Raw genomic sequence first — 20,650 nt, 5'->3', positions numbered from 1 at the left:
CACTCACTACACTATAATTCTAAACGAAAAGTCACTTTTGATTATCGTTTCTAAGTTTTAAATTTCACTTGTTTTTCACTATGGACACAATGCTTTGGTTCTTCCGATGGAAGTAAGTTATATTCTCTATAGAACTAAATACTTTTGTCTGTAGTACGTAGTGATGATATTATAATATGTATGCACTTTAACGTGTGTTGTAGCTATGTATTAAGCATGTTGCACAGTTTTACTGATACTTTCTGCCACAGTACACGCATTAATCGAAGTCTAGTATGGAAAGTGCGTAGGAATTTAAGTTTTCTACCAATTTTATAAATTTTATAGTACTTATAATGCCATCTATTGTTTCGTTTATAGACTATTACCATAGAAATAATCGACAGCTAATTTTGACGAGTAGTTTGCAACTTGTCTCCTTGGCTTAATGGTTAAGGTGTTGGGCATATGCTGAAATGTAAGGATTCTTGGTTCAAATCCCAACGTCAGCAATACGACAAGAGTGAGTAATGTTGTCGTTGTTCTTGCAATAACTCCTATGTGATATATTTGTCTATTTTTAGATTTTTGCTGTATTAAATAACTTAAATAGCGATACAGCAAAAATAATGAAAGCTCCTATGTGTAATTATATTTCTTTGTTTCAAAAATGTAAGAATTCACAGTCTTCTATGTACGGCTGCCGTAGAATGAATAAATGTGTTTTTCTTCCTACTGAAAAATGTTATATTTTGCACATAGGAGTTATTGCAGGAACAACGACGATGTAATATAGGTAGTTAATATATGAGGGGTTCACAACCAGAGTGGACCAAGTCCGTCTGGAATAGTTCTGAGATATTGAGTCTTAAAGTTCCTGGCTCAGGCTTAGCAACCTTCACCTTCCATAGGAAATGCTGCCCTCTGTGGAGTAACAAATGAGTTATGGATTTTGTTTGTTATGGCAATGAATAAATCTAAGTTTTCTTCATCCGAGATTGTACAGGGACATCATTTTATTTTTACTTCAATTTTTATTGTACCTGAGTTTTTGAATGTACTTCACTCCCACCCCTTCTACGAATGAAGTTCAACCGCCTTCCACACAGATCCAAGTCATAGTAGCCTTACCGTCACAGTACGTTCCAAAAATATGTTCGCGTTTTCCAATGACGAAAGAGCTTTCAATATTGCATCATTTTCGCAAAGGTACTGTCGTCCATTTGCCTACGTCGCATTCCGGTTTTCCCCACCAGCTTCTATTCGCCTCTCGGTAAAGGCTAGTGGTTGGGCTGTCTTAGCTCTTTTCTGAGAACATTAATTTCTGTTAGGAATTGGACATATACGTAATATTATACCCATACAACTGTTTAAAATAACTTAAATAACAGGCCTCGTTAAGTAATTAACTGTCACGTGATTTCCCTCCTTTCTACGATCCTGCGACATAATCACTTGGACGGACAGTAGATAGAATGTCTGAGCAATTTTATCTTTTCGGATCGAGCAGAAGTGAAGATTGAATTTACAGTACGTAAGGTACTTTTTTATAGAGTAGGTACAGAATTATTTCAACATGAGTTAGGCCTACTAGTACGAAGGACGAAACTGGTAATTGGAATTACATACATTAATCGAAATGAACCGCCACCATTTTGAAAAATGTGTTTAAATATCCATATTATGATTATTTTTCAATTTAACTTCATTCTCTATAGTGTACGCTAATGTGCTATAGACACTCTAATATACACTGCATAATGAATACGTCCGTATGGACAGCTCAGTTCGTGAGTAAAAACACTCACTGTTAATACTGTGCTGTATTCTGATTAAACAAAAACCAAATGAAAATTATCAAACTCAAAAGCTTGATATTTCATAGTTTACGTAAATGGATTAACTACTTTTCTTCCCTCCTATACCTAGTAAAGTGATTTGTTTGTATATTACGCCATCGAACTCCAGTCATGGAAGGGGTTAGCAACCGTTGATTCAAAGGTATAGGCAGGTTAATATCAGAAATGTTAGTAAAAATAAAATGATGTCCCTGTATTAATCCACAAACTGATCACTGGTGGACTTGGTCCACTCTGGTTGTGAGCTCCTCATATATAGAAGTAGAGTGTAATTGTGAATTTGTAAAACGAAAAATAGAGCCTACAAAAAAAAAAGTAAGATAGAAGGAAAGGAGAGAAGGTAAATAGGCAAGCATGAGAGGGGGAAAAAAATAAGAGAATAATTTTAGTCAATTCTCGTATGGCGGTAGTAGTGACGTCATCTATGACATCATACCTTTCCTTCGTATATTTAAAATTACCTAACTTTTTTATCAGCCACCATGACAATGTTTGCTTGCAAGTGTTTTTTGCGTTTATCAGAAATTCTTATTAAATTAAATAAATAATTAAAGCTGCACCATACCAGCGTCTTTCGCTACAACAACCAAAAACGATCAGTACGCTATAGTGAGATTAATGTAGTACTGAATGTAATTAACAAGTGTTATGTTTTGTAGATGCTCTCATTAACACTCCTTATTATGCAGTACACTCGGGTCGGTGTTAAATGCTAGAAAGGATTGTTTAGGTCTGGCTGAATCTACAATTTGAAGCTTTTTCTCATGTCGAAACCGGGCAAATAGTGTATTTTACAAAAGTTTATTAATTATTACAATACACATTTTTAATTAATTACATTCTATTCCAGTCACGTTATTAAATTAATACAGTACACAAATTTAATTTACGAAAATGTAATTTAAACGGAATAAAACGCCAATACAGTAACTCACGAAGTACATGTAACACTAAACTTATAAGTCAGGCCTGCACAAACAGCGCTCAACGAGCGCGCGCGCTCCTTCGGAGCGGGAGAGCCGAGTTTACCGCTCGCCGAAACGGAGAGGAAGATACGTCAGAATGACATAGACCTGCTCTGGGTAGAGGAGAGGGAAACGACCACTCAGCTAATCTAGTGGAGTGCAGTGTGTAGGTCTATTCTCAGTAACTGTTTCACGTTGCTTACTTCCTGCTACAGTACAGTATGGAGGAATCTAAAAGACGGAACATAACATTTAACGATTTACAGCTCGAACTTATTGATCTACATGTGACCTAAGAGCTAAAGATCGTTTGAATAATAGTTCTAGCCTGGTTGAGTTTTACAAGACTAAACATTAGCAATAATATCCACGACTACACAGACTGGCTGTGAAAATGATTGCTATGTTTGGCTTAACATTTATATTTCTGAGCAACTGTTTTCTATTATCAACTTTAATAAAGGCAGACATCGAACATCTGTAACTGATGTTTCATTACGATCAGTAGGCTACTGTTCCTTTCAGCTGCCAACAGCATAAAACCTCGTTTTCATTTACTGATAAATAAAAATATAACAACATGATATTGTACATTTAAGTAGCTATAGAATTTCTATTATTTCTGTAAAATAAATATTTCAGTATTAATTAATAATAGTCCAAGATAGTTTTGCAAACACTGAACGGGAATTCATTTCATAAGCACTCGTAATAGTACAGTACTCCCTTTTGTGTACATTTTGTACGAGATCACCCCTTCTTCCAGTCCACCCTTATACAGAGCGGAGCTAATATCTGCATTCCGCTCATGAGCTGTGAGCCGGTTCGGAGAGCGCAAACCTTGTGCAGGCCTGTTATAACTAGACAGTGGATGCGGGATGACTTATCGTTGAATGTAGGTGCACATTTACTATATGTTACATTTTTTCATTCAGACAGGTTTTAAACGTAAACAGACGACGTCAACATGCTACTGTATCTCCGTAGAGTCAGAAGGAAAAGAAAAATAACGTACTGTAGTACATACCTTGCAAGTTCAGTCCTCGTCATTATTGATGCAATTACCAGCGTTGCAGTAAACGACGATATATTCTCGTAAGTTGTCGAAGCTGAATCGTCTTCGCCTATCGCTTAAACAGTTTTTGTGTCGAGAGAATTTCTGAAGAAAAACTCTAAAATGGGGATCACTCAATTTCTTTAGAGGAATATTAGCACTGAGCATTATGTTGCACGTGTCTTTTAGACCTGCACGACTAAATGATGATGATGATTCCTCAGATTTAATTTCAACTCATTTCCTGTGTGATGTACTGTTGCAATGTTTCTCTATAGCCTGAGTTGTTCTGTTTTTTATTTCAATTTTACATACATTACACACGATATTGTCTTCGTTAACACATAAAATGTCACTCTCATACTTCTTAATTGCATTTCGTATCTCTGAGCGAATTTAACGTCTTGACTTCGACATTATGAATGGTTCAGCACAACATATTCAACTCGTACTAAATACTAGAGCAGGATAACACAACTGCACACATGTGGACCGGGGTTCCTTCGTTCTGTACGCTGCTGTACTCGCCAGGTACACAGAAGACGAACGACGCGGCACGTGCCATATACTCCGATACGAAACAACTTCACTTTTCCTTAAGTCATCCCGCATCCACTGTCTACTGATTAAACACTAATATGACAGACTTTGTAATTAAAAAAAATGAAAAAGTCATAATAGTCTATAATTTTATTTTTGGTATTACCGTCATTATTATTATTATTATTATTATTATTATTATTATTATTATTATTATTATTATTATTATTATTTCATGGAATGAAGCTGTCTTGTGTCACTTCCCTCTTTAGCAGAAGAGCTATTCCACTCGAAACTGATCAAGATTTGATATTGCTATCTCCGATTTTCTTTTTTAACTTTTTTGGACACGTTTAACACTTTTCTGAGTCTTGAGCTCAGGCGGAAGATAAAAATATAGCCTACTTATTACTAGATGGTGGAACCGGGATATTTCAGCAAACAATGTATGCAAGCATTGACTATAGCTTTTACATACTCGGTACTGGGCACACACTGCGGACATAAACAAAGGTAGTACAGTCTGGTTATGATTGAAATAAAGTACATGAATACATACCTTATACATGCAAGGTTCCGTCTTCTTCGGTTTCGTTGCCGCATTACAATGAACAACAAAAGACATCCGAAGATTTGCGAACTGAAACGTCCTGCGGCGATCACTCAAACAGTTTTTATGTTTTGAGAACCACCGTTCAACATCACAGGATGTCAATGGTGAACGCAAATAACGACTGGTGTTTCGACATTGCACTTGTACACGTTACCAAATACAGTAGAGCGTCTCGTTTAGGCACAGTGAAAACGTAAAGAAAGTGTGAGAGAGGACGAGCCGTACGATAAACAAGAGGGATGCACAAGGTTTTAGTTACAACATTTATGGTGGAGCATTAATTGAAATTATATTTTCCAAAAACACACAAAACAAAATTGCATAATTTTATCATACACACGTTTTAACAAACAAGCAATTGTAACGTTGGAATAATTCAGTATAACAAATCAAATTTTGCTACTTATATGAAGTTGCTTTCAAGCAGCATTTTTTACGGTCATGAATTTCATTCTCTGTATAACTAACATAATATCACCGTCTTCTGTGGCCGAATTACCGAATTAACAAAACTGCAGTATATTGGTCTGAAGTGACAACACTGTTTCCTAAACATAATAATAAAATTATCCCTTCTCAAAGTTCAATTCATTCAGGTACAGTACAGAAGACGGTGATATTATGTTAGCTATACAGAGAATGAAATTCATGACCGTAAAAATGCTGCTTGAAGACAACATCATATAGACTAAGTAGCAAAATTTGATTTGTTATATTGAATTATTTCAACATTACAATTAAGTAGTGTGTATAATATACTACCATCCATTAGTAAAGTCCTTAAGCCTGTTTTTAAATACATTTTTGGTTCTTGGTAAAGCCTTCAGTAAGTCTGCAGATAAAGCATTCCAGTCCCTGATAGTACGATTGAGAAAAGAAAACTTTCCAGTGTCCGTCCTCTGTCTTCTTTCACTCAATTTATATGAGTGGTCGTTCCTTGAAGAGTAATTTGGCGGCTGCAACCTATCTTTTATTTCTCTCCAGGCAGGCTCACCTCTGTATGTTTTGAACAGTGCACACAATCGAATACGCGTTCTCCGGTACGTGAGTGTGTCCCATTTTAATGGTGGATTATTACGACAACGCTTGGGAGTCCGTTTTTGAATGTTTTCCAGTGTCTTAATATGTTCTAATCTGTAAAGATCCCAATATGCAGCACCATATTCCATTACTGGACAAACTAGTGATTTATATGCAATCTCTTTGGATTTATCAGAGTCTTTCCTTAGTACCCTCATCACAAAGTGTAACGCCCTCCATACTTTTCCCGTTGTGTCAGTAACGTGTTCTCTTATTACATAACAGGAAGAAATTAAAAATACAAATTCATGTCTTGAAAAATAAACATTTATCTTCATAACATTTGTGTTTCAAATACATGCAGCTGGTTCCTCAGAGGTGTCAAGTGCAGACATGCGGTATCCGACGAGTCGCAGCCGCTGCTTATATCGTGTGATGTTGAAGACGAATCAGCCACCATGTCACCCATGTGAGGAACTTAGGACCATCTGTCTGGTGAAGAAAAATCAGCTATCATACACATTAAATAATGAAGAAGCTGAGGTGCTAGCCCTCCCCGAGGGCCAGGAGACGGACGAAGAAGAAAAGGAAATTTTTTCGGTTTCCGTCTCCCCTGATGAAAGAAGAGAAGATTTATTTAGTTTCCTCCGCCTTTTGGTCTCGTCTAAGCCAATGGTTCTCAACCTTAGAGAAACCGCGGTCCGGTAAATTCTTTTCCTATAAGAAGAATGCCCGGTCCCAACACATTTACTCGTAAATACTTTTCTATTTATTTTAACTTCCATAAATTTAACTAACGTAAGTATTAATAATAAGTATGGTTCTTAACATTAAAGAGTATTAATACACTATGAAAATGGTGTGACATGTTGACAAATAATTCAATTAATAACACTGATCAACAATGATTTTGTTAAATGTACAATTTCTACTGTTTCTTATGTAATGCCATCTGCTGATTCCAAAAATGAAGTCACTATTTTGTTTACAAAAATTGATTTACTTTTTTATTGCTATATACAGTCCTTAACGTGCTAATGGAAATAAAATATTTCAAATATTTCATTTTATTGCTTTAACAATATTGACCTATAACTTTAGATCATTGTTGCCTGAAAAGTCAGAATCCATAACAATAAATTTTATTCCTCATAAGACTGCGAGAGTTAGTATTAATTCTCAGTTAAGTTGGAACTTACAATCATGAAACAAGTTTCATAATCCATGTTTTCTTTGTCCTAATTTTACGTATGGTAAAAGTATCTTGTAAAGTGAAACATACCTCGAAATGACAAACAAATGTTGTTACGTTTGTGGGTAATTAACACAGGTGAATTTTACTACACTAGGTAAAAGAGCTTACGAGTGTTCTTTTGATAGCAAAATAGATGTGGACAGGAACCCCCTGAAATCTGTTGTGCTCCTTGTAATTCTATTAGCCTAACTGGTTGGCTAAAAGGATCCCGTCATATGCCTTTTCCAGTTCCAATGATATGCCAGGAACCTAAGGATCATTCAACAGACTGTTACTTTCAGGAACCACAGATCAGAAGATTACAGAGAACTTGTCAGCGAGCTGATTCAGAACTATAACGTGATGGAATATCATGTATCTCTCAAAGTAACTTCTTGGGTTCTCATTTATTATTTCTTTCCTCAAAACCTTCGGGCAGTGAGCGACGAACATGGGGAGCGTTTTCATCAGGATTTTTCTGAAATGGAAAGGCGCTACCAGGAAAAATGGAGCCCAAATATTCTGACAGACTACTGCTGGACACTCAAAAGAGATGTTTCTCAACCGAAGTATTGCCTAAAATCTATTTCACACACATTTTAGGTAAATAAAGATGATTTTAGGTAAAATGTTACAAGGTATCAATACTAGAAAAGTCATATATTTCATATAGCCTAATTACTCGAAAACCCTGGGTGATAGAAAAATTATTAAAACAAATCTGAAATCAGCACGAAAAATGCAATAAGAATCGTCAATTTTTTTTATCTTTTAACAAAAAATATGTTTAATTTTGTTTACCAGTGTTATCAATCACTGGAATAATCAAATTATGTTCTAGTTCAAGTCAACATCATTAATTAACTTACGCTAATTTTCATTGACATATTATCCCTTTCTGACCACCAAAAACATAAAATTTATAACAGTGATTATTCTTCTTCTTCCTATCACGTATTAAGCCTGGTGGCCTATTACGGTCTCACTCCATCGTTTCAGCGGACGGTCCAAAGATCTTATTTCTAAAGGGCGGTAATTTAATGGTTGACGTGGTATTATATTATTAATTTGATTTTAATGATATTGGTTTGAAAAAGATAAGATAATGAAAACAATGATTATGTACTGTAACTCACCACAGAAGTCAGCCGAGCAAGGGAAGCAGCAGAACAATGTCAACATGTTGGCAAAACACTTATCACTTACACACGCCAAATCTTTTATATGCAATGTACGAGGCGCGTTCATAAAGTGTAACTTTCTCACTCGTCCCACAGCTAGCAAATCATATGTTGCGCGAAGCTACTGCGTGTACGTGATAGAGTAATGTCCTGGCATGGCGCATGCGCTAGCGGGACTTCCCGAGTGTGAAGTGGGGTCAGTGATAAAGTTTTTGAATGGACAGGGTATAGCGCCGATTGAAATTGATCGTTAGCTGTGCCAGGTCTATGGGCCTAACGCCATGAGCAAACAGATGGTGCGTTGCTCCACAAGGTCGTCTGTGATGATGTTTGGCCTCCCACTGCGCTCCTCGTCATGCACATTTTGGCGTCCTGCTGAAAATTGTCTACAGCAGCAACGCACCGTCTGCTTGCCCATAGACTTGGCACAGTTGACGGTCAATTTCAATCGGCGCTATGCCCTGTGCATTCAAAAACTTTATCACTGACCGCACTTCATATGCGACTGGAGCTGGAATAGGAACGTCCATCTTCAACCAATGCAACGAAGCTACTGAGAGCACTCGGGAAGTTCCGCTAGCGCATGCGCCATGCCAGGACATTAGTATATCACGTACACGCAGTCGCTTCGCGCAACATATGGTTCGCTAGCTGTGGGACGAGTGAGAAAGTTACTTTATGGATGCGCCTCGTATGTAATTGCATGTATAAAACGTATGAATCAATTCTAAACACTAGATTCAACATTAATTAATATAATACTTTTAAAAGCTCAGCACATTAATAGAGCAATAATTATAAGTTATTAAAAAATAACTTAGTACTTAAGTTTATTTTATTTTTTATTACATTTGAGAATTTTTAAGATTTTAGCTAGTCTAATCAGACTTTCATTTATGTTTCTGTCTGTCAGCTTTTAATTCTGGGATCAATATTGAAGTGATAGCCAAACGGAGAAAGTCAGAAAGTTGCAGGTGGCTCCTCTGTTTCGTTAAGTATGGTCAAGGCAGAAAATGCAGTTTCACAAAAATATGTCGTGAAAGAACAAAAGAAGAAATCTGATTGCTATTTCATGTAAATTTTGATAGTCATTTTTCATTCTTATCCAGAATTTCCAATTACTCATCGATTTAAAAGTAGCCTACTTTCCAGTTCTGCATGATTTGATGCAGTCGGCTTGCAAGCAATTTTTAGGGCGGTCTTAAACAGCGGTATTCCCTTCTCGGAGTGTTGAAAGATTTGCAAGTCTGACGGATTCCCGATCATTAAAAAATAAATGGCTTCGTCACTGGCATTTGCTACACAGATGTTATTTAGTTACATTTTAGAATTTAGAGACGACCTGAATCTGCGCTTTTCAACACAATCACGAAAATTATTCTCCTAAGAATATTTCCACTATAAAATATTTCTTCACGAAAATTCTCAGAAAAGTAAATGACAAATTCCAGGAGAATATCTCGCGGCCTGGTATAATAATAGATAGGGACCGGATTTTTATGTAATTACATATTATATTCCTTTCAACCTAATCGTATATAAATAACAAATCTTTGCGAATCTTGTAATTACCATTAATATATTAAAATTTGTTATTACATATTTTTACACATGCACCCCACATTACATATTATGGCTTGGTATTACATAAATCTACATATTTAGGGGGTTTATTCATTTTTACTTCTCTAAAAGAAAAAAAAAAAGAATTCTGCTGGAGAAGTTTACAATTTGAAATACACAGATTTAAAAAGCCTTTTTACCTACCCAAGAAAAGATATATTTCGGGACGAAACATAACGTCCTTAGTTCCAGGAAGTAATAGAGGCACTTATCCCATACCGCCCATTGTAAATATGAGTGAACAAAAGGTAACCATTCTCATACAACTACCTTGTATTGTAAAAAATCACTCTGAAAGTAGCGTTGACTTCATGCGGCGGTGTGGGACGAGGACGACATGATTTGTCTCGAACTATAATTGTTCTGCAGACGTCTTAACAAGCCGTTCCCATGCGATTTGCAACCTTGCTCACTCTCTTCCTAATCCTTCCAGGGAAAACTCGTGTCAAGTCTGACATGAGCCGCAATAAAGTAGCCGACTTTTGAAAAGAAGCTGGAGTAAAGGAATAAACTGGAAATATAAATAATAAATAAATAAAATAAATAGCTTTTCAGGTTATTGCTTGACCTCTTTACTTTAAATTTAGTAGACCTATATGGAAATGGGATTTTCCGAGCAATTAGAAAGTATGGTTCTCGGCTGGAATAATTCTACCCTTCTGAATGAGACAGGAATGTCACTTTTCAAGCAACAGTTTGTAAATGCCTATAGTTTGAGGTTTTAGTAGGGTACTTGTTTCTTACAGGGAGCAGCTAAAATGCATGTGTCCCACATCTTCACTTATTTTCTCCTAATCCAGTAAAGCGAAACAATGCTTGCAGTATTGTTGTGTCATTCATTTCACTCAGTTCTCTAGTTTTAGTGCTTACAATATAAAGTGTAAGTGAGTTTATCTATTGCTTTTGACTAACTAATATGACCCCTGTATCTTCAATCCTAACGACAAAAATAAAATCATGGATTCCGATGGACGAAGCTTTCACTACAGATGGAAAAATAGTGTAATGTGTCAAGTGTGCGGTAAAAAGTCGGGTGCTCTATGAAATCGCAACTGGAGAGTCTTACCTATTCTATACCTGCCTGATATTGATATTAAATATTATCATGATTTTACATATTTTGGTACATATTCAGCTTATTTTTCTTACATAAACATGTACATATTTCATAACCTTGATATTACATAAAAATCCGGTCCCTAATAATAGACGCCAGAGCTCGGTATCGGGCTGCGGTGTACTGGTCAATCATTTCTAAAAAGGTAGTCCTACATTAATGTGATTTAAGATATAATAAAATTGTGTTAATACATAAATGATTGAATGAGATATTAGTAACACTTTATTCCTGTTTTATAGACCTATAATAAGCTTGTACAGTGGAACCTCTTAAGTTCAACATCCTATAGTTCGACTGCTTACGTGGGAGAACTAGACACGCCCCTATACGGGCACTAAGAAATGGGTTTGCCATTTGAATGGGAATTGGTTCTGTGTCTTGTACTGTAGTGATACTTTTGTTAAAGGAAAACAGAATATTTTATTGATTAGGACATCATATTAATCACTGATTTTAAATTAATGAACTCTTCTTTTTCTGTTTGAGAATTATGCCGTTTGTGAGACGGAACTGTCGAAACCCACTGTGGTACTAGAAGCGCATACACAAGTCTCGGGGCGGGCAGGAAATGCAAGTACAGTACTGTATTCGTTGATGGATAACCAATAAGAATTTCTATTCATTTCACCTGCCACACCCACTACCCTTATTGGACTGAACTTTCAATTCTGTTCAGTCGAACTTAGGAGAGTCCACTGTATTTAACGGTGAGGTTGACTCGTTTCAAGATATCTTAGGGGCACTTCCTTTCCTCGGAGTTAGCAAATTGCATTCCACGGCCATATTTCAGGAAGAATAGTATACACGAATCATCATTAAAACCTGTTTAAGTAGAGTGACTGAGAATAAGAAGGGTACAAAGGCCAGACAACAGAAAGTAGCTCTGTGACGTCACTTAACGTGGCTTTAGCTATATTCAAGTTATTGGAATTGGCATCACTGTCTAATCTATGATCCGAAGTCGGAAACTAAACAGTACAACAGTGTGCAGAATGGAACCACTGAGACTAGACAAAATTATGCTGAGTGAAATGAGAAAATAATTGTTATTTATCATGGGTTTTACATTTAGATTCTACAGGGACATCATTTTATTTTTACTAACATTTTTAATATTAACTTACCTATACCTCTGCATCAACGCCGTTTGCTACCCCCTTCCACGACTGGAGTTCGATGATACTGGCGTAATATACAAACGAATCACTTTACTAGGTATAGGAGGGAAGAAAAGTAGTTCATCCATTTACGTAAACTAGGAAATATTGCGCTTTTGAGTTTGATCATTTTCATTAGGTTTTTGTTTAATCAAAATACAGTACAGTATTAACAATGAGTGTTTTACTCACGAACTGAGCTGACCATGCGGACGTAGTCATTATGCAGTGTATATTATATTGTCTACAGCACATTAGCGTACAATATAGAGAATGAAGTTAAATTGAAAAAGAATCATAATATGGATTTTTAAACACATTTTTTAAAATGGTGGACGTTTATTTCGATACAGGCTTCAGTTATTTTGTGCATATTATCGCACTATAGACTACTGCAACTAATCCCAATTACCAGGTTCGTACTTCGTATCAGTAACTCATGTTGAAATAATTCTATCCTACTCTGTAAAAGAGTACCTTACGTATTGTAAATTCAATCTTCACTTCTGCCCGATCCGAAATGATAAAATTACTCAGACATACTATCTACTGTCCGTCTAAGGGGTTTTGTCGTAGGGTCGTAGAAAGTGGGGAAATCATGTGGCAGTCAATTACATAACGAGGCCCTTTCATTTAAGTTATTTTAAATAGTTGTATAATATTACGTAGACGTCCAATACCTAACAGAAATTAATGTTCTCAGAAAAGAGCTAAGACAGCCCAGCCATTAGCTGGCGAATAAAAGCCGGTGGGGGAAACCGGGATGCGATGTAGGCAAATGGACAACAGTACCTATGCGAAAATGATTCAATATTCAACGCCCTTTCGTCACTGGAAAACGCGAACATATTTTTGGAACGTACTGGTCACTATAACCGTAAGGTTACTATGATTATATATGCGGCCTTGGTTCTGTGTGGAGGACGGTTGAACTTCATTAGTAGAAGGGGTGGGAGTGAAGTACATTCAAAAACTCAGGTACAATAAAAATTGAAGTAAAAATAAAAGTATGTCCCTGTACAACGTGCTTTCTGATGTAGAGAACGGTGGTCTTGTGTCTACAAAAAGTGCAGAAGTTTTATTAAGTGTAAGCCTAATGAATGTCGCGAAATTTTCTTCCCGCCATTTTCAAGATTTCGCATTCCCGAATATCCAGTTTCCCGAAAAGTCGTTTTCCTGAAACCCAGTTTCTCGAATCTATGTCCCCGAAGCCACGAACCCGAATTTCATTTCGTATTCACTTTCCTGAATATGTCTAAAAATTGCCGAAGAAGGCAATGCCAATAGCCCGGACGTTTACGCATTTATTTTGGCTAAAATAGGCAGGCATATAGGCATTAAAATAGTAAAAATAGACAGTGAAATAGGCATTTATTATTCATGGAAACAGACAAACAAGACAAATACTTAATAAACTATCCCATACGGTACTCACTTTCCTTGGTTACATGTCACAACAAGATCTTTTTAAGTTGTCAACTGTTATAGTAAGCCGCCTATCAGAGAGAACGTTCTTCATGGTGGAAAAAGATCTTTCTACTGCTACTGAAATGATTGGAGCAAACTTAAAACAACTTATTTCAGAAGAACTGTCTCTATTCTTTCAGAGATCAGGAAAAACCGACTGTGTATTGTCTCAAAAAGAGGGGTGTGAGAAGGGATTAGAGACTTCAAAGTACGTGTGACTTGTGCGTGCAAGTGACAACAGTAACGGGACTTCGAGACTTGCTTTTAATTCTTCCCTCATACCCTTTCTTTCACTGGTAAACCCCGAAGTGACCTGAGTACTGAAGGTTATACCTACTGTTCAAACATTATGTTAAGTGACATAAAAGATAGAATCAGTAGGGGAGAAAAGTTTACGACTTCTTGGAAACATAACGTATTGCTGGAGAATAAGATTCTTAGTAAATATTTGTGTGAGATGAATATATATTTTTATACCTGGTAAGATTTATCTTGTCTCAGTAGCAATAAAACCAAGTCCCTTCAAATGAGGGTGGAGATTATAGAAGGGTTGTAAATTTTCAGGATTCCTTTCAAAACCTTGTTATTGTACAGGCTACCGGAACTCAGTTTCTTGACAGAAAAGCTCAGTGAGGGAACTACACAGTACGAAGAGAGATATTTTGTAATTTTATTTTGTGCTACAGAATGTATTAACTAGTCCCTTCCGCCACTGGATAGATCGACGGCATCGCTCCACTCCCCCATCGCTATAACAATACAGACGAAGTAAGACACATCTCCTTTCTCTCTCTTTTCACAGTGAGACAAGATACATCACACAAACTTCAATTAAACAACCGTTCTTCTTGGTTTTTGATATAATTTATGTGCGGTTTATTTTAAATGCATTAAAATATAGAAAATGTACAATAAAGAGGTAAAAATCTAAAAAAAAAAAAAAGGCATTTAACCTTAAAATAGGCAACGGGAGCTAAAATAGGCAAAAAAGGCAAAATAAAATTGGGCCTATCGTCCACAAATGTGTGGAAACGTGTTTATGTCTAATAGGTCTTTCAAACATATACTCAGTTAAAAAAAGGCATTTTGCCTCACATCCGGGTTCTAGTAATGACATTCGTTGAAAATGGAATTTTTATAAATTCACATTATTATTATTATTATTATTATTATTATTATTATTATTATTATTATTATATCAGCTCGAGGTGGAAAGAAACTCCTGTTCGGTGGTTATGTTTATTTGATGAGTATGAATGGTGCAGGAGATAAACTTCACTGGGATTTTAATCTAATAAAAGTAGAGCCCAGTATTAGATCACAATGAACTACAAGTTCAGCGAATACGTATTACGTTCTGCTATGCAACGAACGATACGGCAAGGACACAGCTACTGATACTGAGCATGTATAAACTTGTACAGTCAACTTACGAAAGAAACTAGTGTAATTTGTTTGCAAAATACTTTTGAGAAATGATTATGATTTATATTATAAGGAAAAACGTATATGGTTGTTTATAGTCGTAATTAAAAAGAAAGATATATAGTAAATTAAAATGGTAGGCCTAATAAACAAGTAAGATTTCCATTGCAATAAAAACTATAGACTAACATCTCTTCAAATGTTAAACATTACGACTGTGATATTCAACAGCCTCTCTCAAGTCCATTACAATGAATGACTGTGTACATTTTAAAATTTCCAAATGAAATTTTTTTCCTTCTTTCGGATAAACAATGTTTGTAAATTTCTTTCCATTACATAAAACGTTACCGATGCATATACAGTACAAAATGTGATGCATCGATGTGTGTATAGGCATGACCCTCTTCCACCAAAACATGCAAACCTTCAATAACTGTAGTCTAGTCAGGTGAGGTGGGCTGGGGTAGGGTGATTGTGTTTTTATGATGTGATTGTATGTTTCAGTTGCCTATACAATTTCAATTAGACTAACAATCGACACCTAATCATGTTACCATCAGCACTATCTTTCTAATACCTTCTGCGCTGACTACACCGGACGTGCCTTGCGCGTGAGCTACCGTCTATATCCAATAGCACACCTAATCTGTTTTCTTCACTCGGTGACCAAAAGCTGGCCTTTACTAAGAACTTCTTACAGTACAAATGGTAAATTTCACTTACCAAAAAAGTCATCAAAACGAGTCATCGTTCCTCGGACACTGACAAGATTCTATTTGTTGAAACAGTCTGTCTATTTCTTGTTGCTGTTCTTCTCGACTGTAACATATCACATACATAACGAAGTTAAAATCATTCAAGCACACAGTTTAATAAGGTGGAACATATTTTTAAGGTATAACTTCTTGTAACATCAGAAATAGACCTTTGAGTATTCCACCTTGTCCTGAACCTTGACATTTCCAACGTTTTTCCACAAGTTTTCTATTCTCGACTAATGGGATGTCAAGAATAACCGATTCATCATTATTTTGCTCGTTTTTGCTTCCTTTTCGAGATAAAAATTGTTTTATATTAAACATTTCAGAGTGTATTTTGGGAAAGCCATTGATTGAATTCCCAATATGCTCAGTCAATTTAAGGGAATAGTGTATTTTAACAATAAATGATTTAAAGAATTTTAGTTTTCTCCTTTAAATGTGCAGAAATTTGATACGAACAAATGTAATATTGAAAGAATTGTATGCCGTTACATTGCGTTTCATGCGCCTCTGACTTTAGGTACCGGTACGTAATTGCGTTGGGGTGGGGGATTTCAGTGTGTTTCGTTCAGCAGTGAAATTTAGTTGATCGGCTACATTACGACCGAATACTGCTATTCGTAACAGGCAACATTCAACGTCCTGTGAAGAAGAATAATAGCAAGATGCCGAGGACGAAATTTGTGACTTAATTTCAAATGAGGGAATTCGTAATAATGATACAGATTTTGAAATAAATAATGCTTGTGTAAAATATTACATATATTCCCCTATTGTCTCTGCAGAAGTGGAACGAAGTTTCTCTAGCTGTGTTTTCTAGGAATAGGCAATCATTCTCCTTTGAAAATTTGAAAATGTGGTTTGTTATTCACTGCAACAATATATGAAATGAAAAATTATGTAAAACAAAAAAGTAATATACTATCATATTAACATAGTGAAATAATAAGACTGATATTTGTCAATGTTATATTAGGTGTATTTTCTAAAGACAGAAAATAACATGTAGGCCTACTTACTTTCTTACTTGCTGGCTTTTAAGGAACCCGGAGGTTCATTGCCGCCCTCACATAAGCCCGCCATTGGTCCCTATCCTGAGCAAGATTAATCCATTCTCTATCATCATATCCCACCTCTCTCAAATCCATTTTAATATTATCTTCCCATCTACGTCTCGACTTCCCTAAAGGTCTTTTTCCCTCCGGCCTCCCAACTAACACTCTATATGCCCTGCCCATCTCAGACGTCTGGATTTAATGTTCCTAATTATGTCACGTGAAGAATACAATGCATGCAGTTCTGTGTTGTGTAACTTTCTCCATTCTCCTGTAACGTCATCCCTCTTAGCCCAAATATTTTCCTAAGCACCTTATTCTCAAACACCCTTAACCTATGTTCTTCTCTCAAAGTGAGAGTCCAAGTTTCACAACCATAAAGAACAACCGGTAATATAACTGTTTTATAAATTCTAACTTTCAGATTTTTTGACAGCAGACTGGAAGATAAAAGCTTCCCAACCGAATAATAACAGGCATTTCCCATATTTATTCTGTGTTTAATTTCCTCCTGAGTATCATTTATATTTGTTACTGTTGCTCCAAGATATTTGAACTTCTCCACCACTTCAAAAGATAAATTTCCAATTTTTATATTTCCATTTCGTACAATATTCTCGTCAAAAGACATAATCATATACTTGTATAACATGTAGTCAATAATATTGTGACGAAACTGAATAGTTGGAACACGAAATAAGAAAAAAAAAATGTAGCAAACAAGATGAAAAAAATACTGGATAAACATTGTAGATATTTAGCTCTATGTAAAATTTGTGACTTAATTTCAAATGAGGAAATTTATTAATAACAATACAAATAGACAATGCTTATGTAAAATATTTCAATTATGGGCCTCATTCTTTCTGCAGAAGTGGAACGACGTTTTTCTAGATGTAAGTTAAGGCTGTGTTTTCTAGCAAAAGTAGTTATTCTCCTTTGAAAATTTGAAAACGTGGTTTGTTATTCACTACAACAATATATGAAATGAAAAATTATGTAAACCAAAAACGTAATGTACCATCATTTTAACATAGTGAAATAAGGCTGATACTTGTCAATGTTATATTAGGCGTATTTTCTACAGACAGAAAATAAAATTGTCTTTAAAGTAGTGTAATTTTTCTTTAACAAAGAAAATGATGTCTTTAAATTTTTCTTTAGCAGATAGTTGTGCTTCGAAGTCAAAGGAGTGGCTTTCAACCACCCAAATGCTGAGGACTAACTTACCGTGATGATAAGCATGAGTTCAAATGAACGAAAAACACTGCGTTAACTCACCCCAACTCTGAGACGTACTCAAAGTCAGAGGCGCACGAAGCGCGCTGGTAGTATAACGGCATATATTTCTCAGGCCTAGTCATCAGCAACCAGTTTCGCGGGAACAGGAACGTTCGTGTTAAACAGTGGTGGGCAAAATGAACGCAACCCACAAGACAGGATTTAAATGGCAACTACATACTGTGGGAGGGGTTGCATTCTACAGTGCAGTGACGGATTTAAAGACAGTTGCGCCACTACACTCCTACCTACCATATGTAATTAGAATAATCCTAGAATAATCCATTCACGTGATATTTAATTAATCATTTTCAAAGATATTTCTTTTTCTTATTTCAGTAGGTTATTTTACGACGCTCTATCAACATCTTAGGTTATTTAGCGTCTGAATGAGATGAGGGTGATAATGCCGGTGAAATGAGTCCGGGGTCCAGCACCGAAAGTTACCCAGCACTTGCTCATATTGGGTTGAGGGAAAACCCCGGAAAAAACCTCAACCAGGTAACTTGCCCCGACCGGGAATCGAACCCGGGCCACCTGGTTTCGCGGCCAGACGCTCTGACCGTTACTCCACAGGTGTGGACTGCAATTACTTGGAAATTGGGATTTATATCTGTGGATGCTATTTTCAGTTGCGCAAGGAGATGAGCATCGCTTAAGCGGGATCTGTGGCTGGACTTTATAAATTTCATTTTAGAAAACAGCTGTTCGCATTGATAGGTTGATGAATACATACCGCCATTTCCCATAACTATGGTCCTGGAACACAACTATGGTTCACGATACAACCATTCAAAGATCATTGTAGAAGTAACATAGACCGTTCGTAGATAGCTGCAGTGACTTGAATTCAAACTACAGTACAGCAAAAATATAGATAAACGACGTACTACGTTATGGAGTAAAAAATTTGAATAGTTGTATCATGGACAATAGTTATGTTCCAGGACCATAGTTATGGGAAATGACGGTACTCATTATTATTGAAGCAAAGTGTCTAAGCAGTGGATATGTAGTATTGGACATCTTTTAAAAAATTTTAGCCGCCAGTAGGCCTTCATATTCTGCTTTCAAGAAGCCATCATTCTGCAAATCCAGTACCTCTAACTGCAATTCTGGGATAACATTTTCAATTTAAACATGAAAAGGAGTGGCAAAAATATTGAAATCTTTCTCCATCCTTTGAAAATCACTGAATCTGTGTTCTTTGAACTCGTATAACAGGTGATCTATTTTAAGAATGTACGTCATATTTAAGTTCGCGTTCTGAATATTTGTAACTGATCCTAAATATGAGAAATGAAAGAACCGCCTTTCTTGTAAGTGTGATATCCTCTCGATTCATATGATTCTGCGAAAGACATTGTATCACTAATGAAGCTCCGAAGTACAGCAGTCCAGTATAATCCGCCACGTACACGCGCAGTATTTTCATGGAGTGGGGGAAGAGGAAGGTAGGGGGTAAGTTTGTTGCTTCGCTGAGGTCTGACATCACTGCGGCATTGCCGCAGGAATGCTCGCCATTGGTGTTAAAGCTAGCTACTATCATCTAGAATATTTAAATTTATAGCGCTGTAAATAGATGCGTGAATTTTACCGTTTCCGCAGCTGTTGTAATTTTGAGTACAGATCGGAATTTTTCTCGTGCTGCATCTGCTCATTTAGTGTGTCCATAGTTTGGCGTTCATGATGGTTTCTTCTCAGCTCCTGCAGCTGATTCATCAGCATCTCGTTGTCCCTCTGATCAACAGCACAAGATTATTAGTTATGCTATAAAAACGTGATTTTATGTATGTATTTATTCACACTGCAATGGGTATATAGCCGGTGGCAGTGGTAACTAATTACACTCAATAATGACAATAATAAACTTATTAATTAAAAATACAATTAATAATACTAATAATTAATACTAATACTAATAATAATAATAACAATAATAATAATAACAACAACAGGGAATATACTAAATTAAATGAAAAGATCACTTAAAATAACATTTGAAATATTCTAATTTGTATCTTAAAACTAAGATCGAACTAAAACCCACGAGTATATGTTCATATCTGCACAAGTACAGGGACATCATTTTATTTTTACTTGCATTTTTATTGTACCTGCATTTCTGAAAGTACTTCACTCTCACTCCTTCACTAGTGTCCTTGCTCCCGTCAGACACACAAACTTACGGCCGCTGTTGCATTCGAAGTCTTCAAGCAGTGAAGTGAACACTGCAGTGTATAGTGTGTTTCAGAAATATGATTGCGTTTTCTATAGAAGAAAGAACCTATATTAATAATATCGTACTAAAAA

The 20,650-nt window shown here is 36.1% G+C and overlaps 1 protein-coding gene across 1 annotated transcript in view; it reads right to left on the bottom strand.

The window, feature by feature from the left end:
* Positions 1-6,335: 6,335 nt before the first annotated feature.
* LOC138710422 (uncharacterized) overlaps positions 6,336-20,650 on the bottom strand; it is a 77,270-nt gene continuing 62,955 nt past the window's right edge. Inside the window, exons 6-8 of the mRNA XM_069841308.1 lie at positions 19,935-20,077; positions 15,964-16,059; positions 6,336-6,522 (exon numbers count right to left, since the gene is read on the bottom strand). Of these exons, the coding sequence (XP_069697409.1) occupies positions 15,975-16,059; positions 19,935-20,077 (228 nt within the window). The 3' untranslated portion in view covers positions 6,336-6,522; positions 15,964-15,974. The remainder of the gene's footprint in view (positions 6,523-15,963; positions 16,060-19,934; positions 20,078-20,650) is intronic.

This window comes from Periplaneta americana, chromosome 12 (assembly GCF_040183065.1).
Source record: "Periplaneta americana isolate PAMFEO1 chromosome 12, P.americana_PAMFEO1_priV1, whole genome shotgun sequence".
In the NCBI taxonomy this organism is placed as follows: domain Eukaryota; kingdom Metazoa; phylum Arthropoda; class Insecta; order Blattodea; family Blattidae; genus Periplaneta; species Periplaneta americana.
Note: the sequence above shows the minus strand (reverse complement) of the source record. Positions and strands in the feature narration are given on the sequence as shown.